General features: G+C 40.8%; 1 protein-coding gene across 2 annotated transcripts in view; it reads right to left on the bottom strand.

The window, feature by feature from the left end:
* Positions 1–348: 348 nt before the first annotated feature.
* The window catches only part of LOC134747881 (protein TIS11), a 49,228-nt gene continuing 33,944 nt past the window's right edge, over positions 349–15,632 (bottom strand). The window contains exons 2-3 of one of the 2 annotated variants that reach the window (XM_063682552.1): positions 13,526–13,570; positions 349–2,607 (exon numbers count right to left, since the gene is read on the bottom strand). In XM_063682552.1, the coding sequence (XP_063538622.1) occupies positions 1,903–2,607; positions 13,526–13,570 (750 nt within the window). In that variant the 3' untranslated portion in view covers positions 349–1,902. The remainder of the gene's footprint in view (positions 2,608–13,525; positions 13,571–15,632) is intronic. The other variant, XM_063682553.1, reaches the window with a different exon arrangement.

Below are 15,632 nucleotides of genomic sequence, written 5' to 3'. Positions count from 1 at the left end.
CTAGAGTTTAAACCTAATGCCTGTTTATATTAAATGACTCATGATATATTACTAACATTAAGTTATGTAAACTTAGTACATAAATGTCTGTTTAAATACAAAAGAAATTAAATAAATCAGCTTTAATGGTTTATAATTCGTAATGAACTGATAATAAATAATATTCGCGAACTTTATGAAAAACGCTTACAACTAACTTATGATTAGGTACAAAATTATTATCTTTACGTGGTCACCATGCAACGAATCGCTAAATACGGAGAAAAACTGAAACTAATAAACTATAGGAAAACAAAAATACCACCATCTCGGTCTATCATGATCATGATAATTAAACACAAAACCAAGAACGGTCAACATGTTCGTTTATTGATCATACAAAATCGTAGATCTGACAAGTATAACAAAATATGTAGTATTCATAAGTGGCGAGAGTACAGTCTCTTGGTAAGATTCGAAAGCGTATCTGGCTGCTTCTATCAGAATTTCTCCTAATCACTTACTTGGTCCCTTAATTAAAACATTAAACTTTGTTATATAAATATTATAAAATATCACACTTTAAATTCAAAGAAAAAAAAACTATGCTAAGTCGAAACTAATCACCTTAGTTCTGTCAAAAATACAAAAGTAATAACTGTGCCAATTTGAATATTTTATTCAAAAGGAGACAATAAATAAACAATCAATCTATCTCGATCAACTAAAAATTAAATATTATAATCGATTTAATTTGTTATTAAAGTAAAAGGCACTCTGTGGGTGCACCGCCGCCGCAGCAGCGGCGCCGGCCCGCGTACCGGACTGTAGCTTGAACTGAGTTATCGATTGTAGTCACTTTACGCAGCTTTATTGGTACGCGAGTCCTCGGGAGTTCGGCGCGTCCTCTTTTACTTTTTGCAGCGCGCCCGAACGCGATCAGTTTGACGTCGAGGCGAGAGGGACCGGAGAGTGAGGCACGAGTACGAGGTCGAAAAAAAAACAATCACGAAAATCCCAAACAGGTTTCCGCTCGCAGCCGGTCCTCCTCGCACGACGCGAAACAAAAAACCCCGCGGCGGCGATTCACCGACGGCTCTCAAACGGGCCACGGACGATTGGGATCGCTAGCGGTGGCGGTTAGCGACTTCTGCTACTATAGACCCTGTGGCCCGTATCAGAGCTTTCGATATGCAGATGTTAATTTACGGACCAACGGATGTTGTGTTGTGGACGTGAGGCGCCGAGTTCCCGACGAGGTGGCGACTGATTCCGGGGCTGCCAGGGAATGACTATGTTCACGATGGTATTTGAGGTTGAGAGGTATGCAGTGCCGGGATCAGTCGACTAATATTGATATAGCGAGACGCCTGGTGCGTCCGTGTGCGGTGTGGCATCGCAACTGCTAGTTACACAATAATGATTACAGTTAAAGAGACTCGAAATAAATAATAAATTATTATCTTAAATCCTTAAAAATAGATCACGAGCGCCTCCCCGCGGTACAGAACCGAGCGCGGTTAGGCAGTACGAAATAAATAAAATGTTCTATATCTAACTTTACAAAGAGACCACCGCTCGGCGGAGGATCGCTAAGGGAAGACTTCCGCGAGCTACGCAATAAATATCTAATAATATAAGGTGCCATTTACAAGTGCGTGCCGATTATAATAAAGATGTACTGTACGTAAATCACTTAATTCACACCGCAAACTTTCGAGACGCCAGTGAAAACTTCGTTAATGTTATATATTACAGGTCGAAGTATTTAAGAGCATCGGCAAACTGGAGATCATTCGTTGAGCGGGTGTGCGGGACGGCGCGGCGCTCGGGCGCGGCCTGGAAGACGTCGAGTTTAGGCACTACGGTGACGGACGATCCTTATTACGCTCGGTATAAGTTAACTTAGGACTAGGCGGGCGTCTAGGCGATGACGAGATCGCCGAACGCGTTGGAGAGGCGGTTGAACACGGGCAGCCTGTCGTCCTCGGGGTCGGGCGACTGCGAGCCGCGGAAGGCGAACGCGGGCGGAGACACGGCCGGCGGCGAGTGTGGCGACTGAGGAGCCACCGGAGAGTGCGGTGAGTGCGGCGAGTGCGGCGAACGCGGCGAGCGGGAGCCGTCGCTCATGTACGAAGCCATCGAGCCACCAGATGACAGCGACGCCAGGGAGCCACCGGGAGAAGTGGGCTCGCGGCGTCTGGCTTCCTCGGCATTGTGAACGAAGTGGCATCTAGGCCCGTACGGACAGAACCCTACAGAGTGGAAGGTGCGGCAGAGTTCCGTCTTGTACTTGGGGTGGCGCTGGAGGTTGCGGAGTTCGCGCATGCCATGTGCGAATTGGCACTTGTCGCCGTATTTGCAGACGCCCGCTTCTTCGAAAGGGCGGCAGAGTTCGGTCTTGTATCGGCTGGTGGCTGGCGGCGGGGGCGCCGGCTCGCTGGTGGTGCGTTCGAGGCGGCGATGGCCGAGTCTGTCGAGGAGCCCCACGATGGCGGCGCGGTGCGCCGGCACGGAGGCGGCACGGGTCAGGACTGGGTGCTGCTCCCAGCCGACACCGGCGGTGGCGCCGACGGGACCCGTGGCGACAACTGTTGTGTTCATCGACTGCACTGGCCGAGATTGGTTCTGAAAAAGATAAGACAAAAGACAATATAGTCGAGCATCATTACACACAATGAATAGTCCCGACTCAGAACGAGATCCGTTATCAAGTGCAAAAGAGGATTTAGGGCCTTGCAGGCAGAGAAAAATAAACACAAAGATATTGAACCTTTTTTTACAATTTACTATACCCACGTGAAAGTAATAAGTAGAGATTTGGTAATTTTGGCCCCTATGGTGTAAGATTTACAAATCACGTCTGCTGGGTTTTACAATATTCGTTGTACTTTTTTTGGTTGGTGAAAAAACGTACACAATCAGGCCAGAGGGTCGGGTACCTGCCAATGTTAACAAAAAAGACACCCCAAAGACGGTTTCGTCGTTTACCTGCTCGAGTTCACCTCGTTTTCACTAATGGTCTCCATATTGAAATGGTTTAATAATTCCAATTAACTAAGCCTTAAGTGGTGGAATACTTTTAGAGCCCCAGGGTGAGACGAATTTTAATGGTAAACGACTGTGGAGACGGGGCGTCCGGGCCAGTTTCTTATCATGAATTATTTATTTCTGTAAAAATCCTTTTTATAAATGGACCTCAGACAAGTCAGACAGTTCAGTAGTTTGTGAGTTTAGAAATGTAAATGGTGGATGGTTGATTTGTTTCCACGGAGCGTCGAGCCTCGGTCGACGGTCGAAGTATCACCATAACAATGCGAGAGGCAGTTGACACGCGGGCACAATCGCGATGATTGTGCACTATTGTTCAGTAAGCGCGGCCCGTCGCCGTTGTGAGGAATAATTGTCGCCGCGCCGGTGACGCCTCTCGCGAGTCGAGGGGCAACGGTCGCCGCATGCTGCACCGTCCGTAACCATCCTCTTACCTAACATTATTATTTATGCATGCTACTATTATTGTAATCTTTACCCTAGCTAAACCCTATGAAGATTCAATAAAACGAATTACCATAGCGGCGCGATGAAACCGCAAGAATACGTTAGCGACTGGATTTTGTAAGACATTTATTTTAAGGTTTGGCGTGTACTGATACGCGGAGACAATAATGCGACCCACGCAAGGTTCCAAGGTTTCGCAAGAGCATTTAAATACGAAGGCTTTACCAGATTTGTGAGGCTCGAGATTGGTGAGGAGAGCGGCGTGAAGGTCGGGCCGATCTGAGCGACGCGGAACATGAGCTCTATACATAATTTATGATACGGCATACGGCGCATCTTGTATGCGGCCTCAATCGATGTGAATGACATGTCATTGTATATTCTATTCGCCTCCGCCTCGTCCGGGGATCGTAAACACGCAAACACTTGTGTTTAGGAATACGGCGGACAAATTATACTTCGCTATTTTGTTAGGTGATTTACACAGCTGGTTTACTAGCATAGGTTATGAGAACATCTTTAAATCTTTATGACTGTAGTATTTATGATTACCTTTGATGTTTGCAACAATCTAAGGAGGGATATGAAATTCGAGCAACATAATGGTGAACTGCCTAGTTCAATCTACTAGCAATCGCTAGGCAGGCAATTACACGCGTAGCTTATATTGGTGTACATACATATGAGCAATTGAGCACCTATTGTTCTCCGTGGGCAATAACCGCTAGTAGTAAAGGTTCCACAATCAAGTGATTGTCCTTCTATTCTTAACTATACGCTTGCTCCGTACCAGAAGTCTGTAGTGGCTACGTTTATAAGTTTAAAGCACCTACAAATATATATTCTGAAATATAATAGGTCGCTGCTAATGCACTGAATCCACAAAAGCTGCTTGAAATAAAGTAGTCCGATACATGACTATTTTTTAAAACGCAGAAGCGTGATAAATTGGAGCAAGACAGTCTTTTAACATATTACGACAAAGAAACGTTACCGTTGCACTACTCCCAAAACGTCGAGTGAACGACCGGCAACGAACGGAATTGATAGTTTGGAATATATTTCTGTCCATTGAAACAATATAGCCAGGCCCGTCAAAGGCGAAAGTGTAGCAAACAAATGAGCGTGCCAGAGCCGTGGCGGTGCAATCGCGGGTGAAATGTTGCAGTGAAAAGCGCAGGGGTTAAGTTGGTGTCCGCCAAGTGTCGAAGGAAAACGACGGCCAAGGCGTAATTAGAGAGTTATTAGAGCAGAACATTGGTTAAATGTTGCTTGCTTTCCATCGGACGTTGCGCCCGCGCAACCGAGCTCCAGGGAAAATTGTAATCACTGTCGATTTCAAATGGCCGCGGTAGTTGCGTTTCAAACTGAGGGCATTCAGCCGCGGCCGCTCGGCCCACGGCTCAGGTGTTTATTGTAATCAAACTAATGCTAGACATTAGCCTCATCGCCTTACAATTTTCAGAGAATTACTTATTTACAAAACGATACGCCTGTGTGCGGAGGATAAATAATATTTGGCTGCAAAGCGGTTGGTGCTTGAAGTTTTGTAACCAAACTCCGTTGAACGTTGGAGTAACGCATCGTGTCACGAGTTCGTGTGAGCAGTTTTGGTTAGCGAGGCGTGTTGTCAACGAGATAAACACGCGGCTTGTTTTGACAGTACGTTAGAAGTTAGCTAGCAACGGAGTGCATACGGCTAAAGCTGTTGTTTAGGTTGAAATGTAAGCGCAACTCGGGGTTATATTAGTCGAACAGCAAAACGTTTACAGTACCGGTATTGGTTTTTAAGTGGACGCTTTTGCGGATGACATAAGCGTCCAGAATTACAATGACATTACATTAAACGAGTAAACATTAGTGCTCTATTCACATGGATGAACTGAACAGAGGCCAACGACTTCAGCAAACGAAAACAAATGTGCCACGAGCCGAGCGCTGTGTATCTACAGAGGAGGTGCAAATACTATACAGATGCACAATACGTTCATTAACCGAACAACACACCTAATGTGAATAGGACAACTAAAATAATTAATTGAAAAATACAACTATGTGTTATACTTTGCGTAAGAAATCAAAAGGTCCTTCGTTTGACTTTATTACTGATGAAGATGAATGACTTTTTAAAATTCTAATTTATAGTTGCTGATTTTATCAGAGTGCTATTAGGTTGCATTATGTATAACTTTATCAATAATAACCTGTCGGTTTTGATAAACACTTGTGAACGGTCAATGATCTTTCAAAAACCTCCAAGTAGGTAGGTAGGTATGGCAGTTTGCATATTTACGTACGCAATCAATGACAATTTACACCTTTAGTAAGGTTATGTGAACTCGGGATCCTGCTAAAAACCTTTTTTTGGTCGACCTCTTGTGATCATCGGCTTATTTATGACAAAGAACACGAAACTAGGTTGCAGTTGTCAGTAGGTACATATGTATTAGCAATTTAGATAAGCAGAACAAAAATCTTGTGTGCCTCCTAATCTTTCAGACAAGGTTCGATATTGCGAATATTTAGAGAAAGTAAGTATGTACATATTAAGTACGTAGGTAGTGACAGTTTGTAATTGATAGAAAAACGAATGGTTAATTGCCAAAGATTGATACGATTTATTAACTATGCAGAAAAAAAACCTTCTTACGTCGTGCTCGTGTAGATTTCTGAAATTAGGATAGTAATAGAAATAACAAGTAAGTCAAGTAACGTAAGAGCAGAAGTTATAAAGGGCCCTAAACGATTGAAACAAGCATGAAATCGAGCCGGCCGAGTTGCCGCCTCGCGACAATTGGACGAGCTATATAACTCTCGAGAGAACTGCTTAATTGACCGTTAATTGCTTTTAATCAAATGCGTTCTATATTTAAATGAACTTTTAACGATTTTCAACGCTTGACCAGCGACACGCACCGTCATGTCTATACATCCACTTAAATGATACAATAAAGTTAACTAACTTGTTCAAGTCTTCTTTTAGTAACAAGATAAGGTACTTGTCTTGTATCATGAGAACAATATTTTAGTTGCATAAGTGGTAACCGTTAAAATAATCGTCGGTAGAAATTGGTCCATTTCTTTGAGGAGCCAGAGGGTCTTGTCGATTGGCCCCATCAAGTTTATTGAATGATTGCGCGAAAATAACCAGTGTCGAGAATTCGAGATGCTCGGCCCCTCTCCGAGTCTTACCAACAACCTCCCAATAATGGCTGTGTAGTCATTAACCTTTCAGTCTTTCGCCTCGCCCCTGCGTCTCGAAGTTCTCGAACAATAACTTGTTTATTTCGATTACCATTGAGGAAATCTCTTGGCTTGTTGCTATGAATCAAGAATAACTTACATTTTGTCTAACAAATAGTCAATATTCAATAGTAATACTTTTCTAGAATATCTTCGTGTACCTAAGAAGATACAATGCATATGATAGCGTACAGTCTTACTGTTCACAAAATGAGACATTTATGAGATTGTCGTGTCTCCGTAGGTATTAGTCTGTATCAAATGTTTATCTATGTGACCGATTCAGTGATTATTGGTCCTTAATTCTTATAGAAATTAAGCGAGCTCAATTTATTTCATTTAACATACGAAAAGTTGCATGATGTTGAATATTTAGAATTTGTACAGGGGTCATCTTCCTGTTATTCTCAAAATATAAATATAACTTCGAAAAATATGCAAATAAATAAATCGGTGTTTCCCTGTGGATAAATAGTAATTACACTGTCTCCCTCAAATTAATGTAATCACGCCCGGCTTAGTACAAACACGGAATCACAACAATGGCCATTATTGTGATTCACTCGGTGACAGTGCGCACTACGGCTATGATTAATTATGTGACGCATTTCACAACTCGGCCAGGTTCGTTACAATTACAATTGAAACAAATATACCGATCATTGTTTCATTATAAAACTACTATGTTGAGCTTGATCCATTTTGGTAGCACTCCTGTGGGTCTAGCCAGGATAACAAATAATAATCGTATATCGAAAAACGCCAAACTTAAAGGAAATATGTACCGGGATGTGCTACGAAAAGTCACGTGACTATTTCCATCTATTATTTAAGTTTCGATTGGCGTTTTGTATCAGCTTGGCTAAGTCCCCTGGAATCTCTTAAGAGGATACGGAAGCCGAGATTTAAATATTTCAGGTGAATATATCCGTCTCGCTAACGGACGCGGCTCCTAAAACTAGTGCCAGGGGGGTGTCACTGCGCAGTTTAGGTATATTTGGCCGGCGCACCGCCCGGGAAGGAATATGGTAGTGGGCTGCCGCGCGGCTCGTACGATAGTCGTGTCACGTGGCGCTCGCGCAACATTGTAAATACGCAATGGCTTCGAAACCTAAATCGCGATCTAATCTGTATAAAAGATAACGTTCTGTTTACGGATGTCTGAATAAACGGAAGAACAAGGAAGCAGAAAAAACTTTTTTTTTAAATTCCGGACTATATTGACCGACATATTTTCAAAGGAATAAGTACTTCTGTGGCATACCTACTTCCGTGAGAATCAGACATACTATCTCCGGCTAAAAATTGTATGTTTACAGAATCAACGTTTGTAATTCCTACATATTTATCTTAAAATCAGTAGGTATAAAAACTTATATAGGTACAAAAACTTGTCAAGTGACAACCCCGTGCCGACACTCGCAGCTCGGTCATAAAACTGCGGCGCGCAAAGAAGATTCACGGTTCGTGCGCGGTTATAAGTTTCAATTTTGCTTGCAGGCGGCGAGTGTAGGTATAATTTTATACCTAAATCTGGCTTTTGTGAACGAGTGAATTTTCTGTACGGTAGTACTATTAGTTATTCTGTGCTAGTGCGATAATGACAACGCCAGGTTAGGAGAAAAATCTCAAAAAAACGAAGTTTATTACTCGACTGTTTCCTCCTCCAAAACTTAACTAAATGTAACAACATTTTGAGATCTAAATGGTAATAAAATGATCTATGTCGGACTGTTTTAATTTTTAGTAGGGATGTACCGACTAGTCGCCGACTAGTCGGGAAAGCCGACTAATCGGCCACATTTGTAGTCGGCGATTAGTCGGCGACTAGTCGGCCAAAATGGCCGATTAATCGGCCTATTCTTAATTACGGAAAAACAGGACATAAATGATATAAACAGCCAATATTTATAAAAATAAATATCTATTTGGGTTGCGTACGAAAAGTTTTGTACATACATAATTATTATTATCGCAGTGTCATCGCAGACCGTATCATATTATGTATTTGGATACAATTACGAAAGTAGGTAATATGAATTTTAGGCAATTTTATTTCTATTACTTGAGGTGTCTTTAATTAAGCTGCTAGGTAGGAACTACCAACCTCACAAAACGCGGGTCTCATAAGGAAATTCTATATCACTCAAGCCGCAGAGGAATTAATACTGTTATGAGTAATGGCGGAGCACAATGCTTCTACCTATGATCACTGGGGATGGGTTCTTGAGTAGACTCTTCGTATGAGAAATAAGCCCTTGGGAAGATCCCCAACAAGGTGTACTGCTGATCGGGTCAAGATCACGGTTAATAAATAGTTGAATTGTTATTCCACACGACCAGTCGTTAAGTCTTTACATCGGCAGGAAACATCTTTCAATTAGTAATTTGATAAATATCGCGACTCAAATGGTTTTTGCTATGTTGGACCAGCTAGAAAATAGTGAACTTTTATCGCGGTAGACCCGTTAATATCATTAAATGTGTACAAAACGCGAGAGTTTAGTGCTACATAATAAGACAGAGCTATTGCAGTGAACATCCCTATGTAAACTTTATAGAGAAGTAATGATTACGGATTCGGCCGACTAGCCGACTAGTCGGCCGACTAATCGGCTACCTGAGCGCCGATTAGTCGGCCAGTCGGCTAGTCGGCCAAATCACTAGTCGGTACATCACTAATTTTTAGGCTAATTGATGTCAGTTTTGAATACCAGAATACCACGCTTCTCTTTGCGGCCTAGTCAATTAGGCAATTTTTGCGAAAATTTGAAGTGCTCTAGCGCATTAAAAAACAAAAATATAAAAAAACGCAAAACAGTCCGACACAGATATTATTAATAATAATAAATTAATAATATGCATTGAAAAAATCATTGCTCTAGCTTTTAAAACCACGGAGGAAACAGTGAAGTACGTTTGTATAGAGTTTGTACGTTTGTTGCCTCTTAAGGTGACGTTCGGATGTTAACTGCAGCATTACTTAGCGGTTACTGTTGCGGCGTCGTTGTTGCTGCCACTCTACTTTTAATGTTTGTTTTCTATCTGCGTTTTTCTTTAAACGTAGTAAGATAGATACTCTTAATGTTTCTGAAGTGTCATCCTGCAGGTAAACTTAATTAAAAAACCTTCTTTCCTGTCGGTGTATGAACTAAGGGTTGAATTTAATTTCGACTCGCGTGAGTTCAGGCAATTTTCTTGAAAAGCTAAATCGATAGAACAGTATAAAATGCAGCATGTACTCGTAATGGACAGTGTTGTGTAATTATTGCCAGTAGATTGAACTATAGCGCTCCTAGTTTTAATGCAAGCCCAGCCGACCCGACGTAGTCATTAATAACGTGATGCTCGGCCTACAGGCTATTAAAATAGACGCATTGACAATTATAGCCCCATATACTCTCCCGCGGAGCTAAACTCGCCATGTGATTGTAATGAAGTGCAACTAATTTTATTATGTTACGAGATTAGTATGATCACATAAATTACTTCTATTCTAAACGCAGAATAACCTATTTCGCTGCTTGATTAAAAATGCTATTTTTAACGCATTAAGTAATCCGTATAACTGCAGTAATTTTACTTTAAGGGGCGTTAATATCAGAAAAACTGTAATTTTTTAGGGAAAGGTTCCTATGTACATACTTGTTTGCCTTTATTGTCAATCAACAGAGTGGTGCATCTTTGCTTGACAACATACCTATACATCTACAAGCCGCCGAGCCGTGTCACGGTTCCAAATGGCATAAGTTTTAGTTAGGTACCTACTATGTAGATAATTTAAAAGTTAACAAAGTACCAAAGCTTCATAGTCCGTAGAGTCCATTTAAGATGAGTAAGCAGGACGCTGTTGCTTATAGTTAAAATGTACGCATGTATAATAACGTCCATGTACATAAAGCTTGAACTTGTTTTTAAAAGAGTAGTATTGCGGGTAATACTTTTATGTTCTTCTTTTTTTATCAACTTGCCTTCATACTTCGAAAAAATGAAGAGGTACAATAGGGCTTTTAGTGCAGGTTCTTCTTAGGCTGAACATATTATAAGGTCGGTAGCTAGCATATTTAGTTAGCAATTGTTAGATGAGTAAGACCGGACGCGGCCACCGCTCCGCGCGCCTCCGCGCATGCAGATAGGCAGGCATCGTGATTGTCATGCCAGATCGAGCCACCTATGGTATATAAATGCCATCACATGTTACCCGTTCGTATTTATTTGAATACCGCGATTGTCTTTATACATTAGACGAAACAATGGAAATGTATTGTAGATATTGAAGAGCAAGGAAATCACGTACGTCGTCAGCAAGGACGAGGTTTCAAGAATTGAAGGTATAAACGTTATGGCTATTGTTTTGAGAATTCACAGCATAAGTATGTAAGAAGCAGAAGCTTCTGTGTGGATCTAGCCGATAAATATCGTATGCGAAACGAAACATCTAAAACAATAGATACAACGGGATTATAATTATTAAATACATTATTTAACTTTCTTGGAACTTAGTTGGCGAAACGTAGACCTAACTTAATGAATAAATATCTGGGAGACCGAGCTTTGCTCGAAAACATATAAAAACTCAAAAATGCCCGTTTTCCCAGTGATAAGTCCTAGCTAGATCGATTATTCGCCCCGGAAAACCCCCATGTAGCAAATTTCATTGAAATCGTTAGAGCAGTTTCAGAGATTCCCGAAATATATATATACAAAAATTGCTCGTTTAAAGGTATATATAAGATGGGCATACTTAAACAAAAAATAAGATATTGAGGATCTCTTTACATCTGTACAAATTAAATAGGTAGAAATTTCAAACGTAATTTACGTAATAACAGCGAACTTGTTTATTACCTACTTATATAAAACTTGAGTCTTTATAAGTAGGGCTTCTAGAGAACGTAGGGAGAAAGGTAGAGCTTCATTTACTAGTCAAAACACTAGTGAGCCGAAAGAGAACGTGATGCGTCTGGGGTCTGGGTGAAATTACATTATTCGGGACCTTCATCTGTAAACAGGTTTTATTAGACAATACACATATCTTCGTTCGTATACGATACTTTTTTCGTGGTGTATACGAGATAAGCATAGACGTAGGTCGTCGGCGCAGCTTGTCACGTTGTTTACTGCGCGCGCGCAATAAACCGGCGCGCCGAGGTGGTGCAGTCGGCGGCCGTAAAGCGAGTGTCAACAAAGGGCTCCGTTCTCGCTTGTTTACCCCTCAGCTCAAAGCGGAGGAAGCACGTCCCTGCCCAGGCCGCTTTTAGCACCTCCTTATTTATAGACGCAACGCTGCCCCGAGGTCGATTTGCAGAACCGAGCGGGTAAACAACGTTGCACTATGGTGGTAACCCGCTTGCCGCTTTATATTATTGGACGATCTTACAAATCAATCGGGAATCAGCTCAAATAGGACTATGGGAGTACTGGAGTAGTACTAGGCTGAAGACGATGACGATGTAGAATTAAAGGAACAAACAAATAATATTTCCCCGCCGTCAATTTTGTAAGATGGGTCTCCTAGTCAGCTTTGATACAGAAATTTAGTATGTGTTAATTTTCACTACAGCAAAGTTGTCATATTACGATATTTCCTAGTCTGACGAGCTAACATAAAGGAAATACGAGAGTAAGTAATTATTCGAGCTATGGCAGTTGGAATGTGGCTGTACGCTTAGAGCCATACGGGTCGAATGACTAAAGCGTGTAGTTCACTAGAGTGGTACCTATTATGCAGGTCAATTATAGTGTGTACGGGACGACGCTGGAGGTGTTATACCTACCAGGACCTCTTTAAAAAATCGACTTGTTGGTCCGGTTGAAGGTACTTTCCACAGTACACACTCTAGTTGGCCTGCACAAGCAGACTTTTCCGTTAAACCGTAACGTGTATGACCAGCTTAAATCAGTGTGTGAAGCCATGTTCTGAGCGTGGCTGCCATTAGTGGCGACTTAGACCCTTACGTCAGTAGTAGGTATCTGGTTGCAGCAATTCCTTTGTCCGTGCGATTTTTATTGTTGCGTCAGCAGCAGCTCCACTTTCCCCGCAAATTGTGTGATGTGCTGATGTGTGATTCACGTTGTAAAAACGGAATAACTGTTTTCTATGAAAAATGAATAAGTCTTGGCACGAGAACTGCTAGATCTGGTTTTGGCGCAGAATTTCCAGATTATAGTAAGAGACCAAACATGTTATACGAGTCAATTCTACTTAGCTGTAATAGTAATATTGTTTCAAATGACGATAAAAACCGTTTTTGTTTATGTTGTATCCAAAACGACACAGCATCGGCAGGGACCTCAGTTTCCAGATAGTATACTTGCCTTAAAATTCCGGGAATTGAATAAAATAGTACTGTTGCAGTACTTATTTTATTTTATTCCCGGAATTTTAAGGCAATCCTCGTAAGAGTCAGAGATACATATCATGCTACTGTATATAATCATTTCGGTTGATATGTTTTACAGCCAGAAATTAAAGATAAACAGTATGTATGATAATTTTTCACGACACTAATTATTTATTGGCAATGTCGCGGAAGATTAAGATTGTATGGACGTATGGACATACATATTGACATAATTCGCTGTTTATTTGGTATTTGTGAACTAGGTGATGTTTCTGTACTGACTTAGAAGATCATTGCTATTGCGCCGTAATTACAGTAACAACTGCCTTCAATTAATTTAATAATGTATTCAGGCTGTTAACAATTGGGGCGGTATTACAGAAACCTAGTTGTATTCAATGTAATCGGCTCTAAATTAAGCCATTTAAAAGTATATGCAAAGCGTTGATGAGTCAACTTACGAATGTCGTTATCACTAATCCATGGTCCGAGTAATCGGGGCTCACCTGTGAACAAAAGAAAAGGAATGGTTAAAATGGTACAGTTTGAAAAGTTGTAAGTTGTAAGTATATAACTAAGATTGACCGTTATAACAGAATAAGATATACCTGACCAAGAAGCTCAGGTGGGTACCTAAACAAGGTTAGAGTTAACGTTCAGGACCGCGGCTGTAATGCAGCAAGGTCAATAGTTCAAGATGGATACAAATCACAACAGTATTCAAAAAATAAAATACAAAATATGTATGGTATGGGGTTCTTCAAAAAAGGAGTGTACAGGTTTTTAAAGTGTCGGCAACTTGCGTGTAATATCTCCGGTGTTGCAGGCGTCCATAGGCTACGGTAACTGCTTACCATCAGGCGGGCCGTATGCTTGATTGCCACCGACGTGGTATAAAAAAATATGTAATTACTAGCTGTTGCCCGCGACTTCGTACGCGTGGATTTGAAGTGGTTATATATTTTACATGAGCAATTTTAAATTTTTATGTAGCAAAAGATATTAGTAGGGACGGTTAATCATTTGTTAATAAATGTCTTTCACAAAGTACGAAGTTTCAAGCCCCTAACTGAAAAAAATTGTTCTCGATATAATCCCTCTCAACACTTAGATTTTAGTCCACTATTTAAAAAAAAATGTTCGCTCCCGAATACTCCCGATGCAAAACTTTATTAATACAAACTTTTCAAACACGGTGCAATCAGTTTTCGTCTATTTTAATATAATGCCCTTTTACCAAGTTTCATGATCCTAGCTTAAACGAAAACTTGTAATACATAGTACATATAAACTTACGTCCCCTTTTTAACCCCCTTAGGGGTTGAATTATTAAGAACGTTGAAATAACTTTATTTTTAATATTATACAATGCCTTTCTAAGAAGTTTCAATAAGCATTTGTAATGGATTCAAACTTTAAACCCCTTTTTAACCCTTTTAGGGGATGAATATTTAAAAACGCTTAAATTACTTTTCTTGTATTCTAATAATATATTAATATGCCTTTATACAAAGTTTCAAGTCCCGCACTAAAAAAAATATGATCTCCATACAAACTTACGACCCCTTTTTCATCACCTTAGGGGATGAATTTTGAAAAACCCCTTCTTAGTGGATACCAGCGCTGTAAAATCTACCCACTGTGAAAAATTCAGCTCTCTAGGTCCAACGGTTTGGGCTGGGCGTTGATTTAAGTGAGTCAGTCAGTCAGGACTTTTACGTTTTTATATAGTATAGATAATATATAGTGTCCAAACAAATAAGCATTAATACATGTACCTAATAAAACACTAATGTTTTCCTACGTTAAAGAATTACCGACAGATTACCCAAAATAGTATGACAATTAAGGGTACACTCTGAAATAGATGCGAGGTTATCCACGTCCTTGCATATTAGCGATTACGTTAAAAGTTGCGTGTATTACAAGTGGATGTAGCAATCGGTGCAAGTATAACGCTTGCTCCGTGGCCCGAATTGCTCGCGTACGCGCAACCGGTCTCCATCGAAAGTGACAGCACTTCCTACAAGAAAGTAAAACCGAGCGGAGCCGTTGGGAAAACTCGTAGTTACAGATAGATTTGTTATTAGAGATCCGTGATGTAAGGCTTCCGTAGTACCTAGGTACTTACCTAGGTACTACCTAGGTACTAGGTACTGGTAACTTTACCATGCCACAAGTCACAAGTTTCAGGTCTTGCATGAACAAAACGTGTAAGGTCCTTAAAAATTTAAAATACAAATGGCGGAGATCTGGTCTGGGGACACGAAGTATATTGCTTCAAGGATTTTTTTCACAGATTTAGTAACAAGTAACAACTTATACTTGACGCATAGTGTAATAACAGAGGCAGAGCTGAAAAACTATTCGCATTTAGAAACAGTCAAGTTATGATGCGCTTGACAAAAACACTGAAACAATAGCTTGTCATTACGACAACATTTCTTGATGTTCAAAGCTTAATCAGTTTTGGGTCAATTCGGAGCAATACCGTTGCGTCATTTGTTTACTTCGGCTACCATAGACATTTTCCGCAGTAAGGCGGACCCGCGACCCGCACTATTAACT

The sequence above is a fragment of the Cydia strobilella genome, chromosome 15 (genome assembly GCF_947568885.1).
Source record: "Cydia strobilella chromosome 15, ilCydStro3.1, whole genome shotgun sequence".
Lineage (NCBI taxonomy): Eukaryota > Metazoa > Arthropoda > Insecta > Lepidoptera > Tortricidae > Cydia > Cydia strobilella.
Note: the sequence above shows the minus strand (reverse complement) of the source record. Positions and strands in the feature narration are given on the sequence as shown.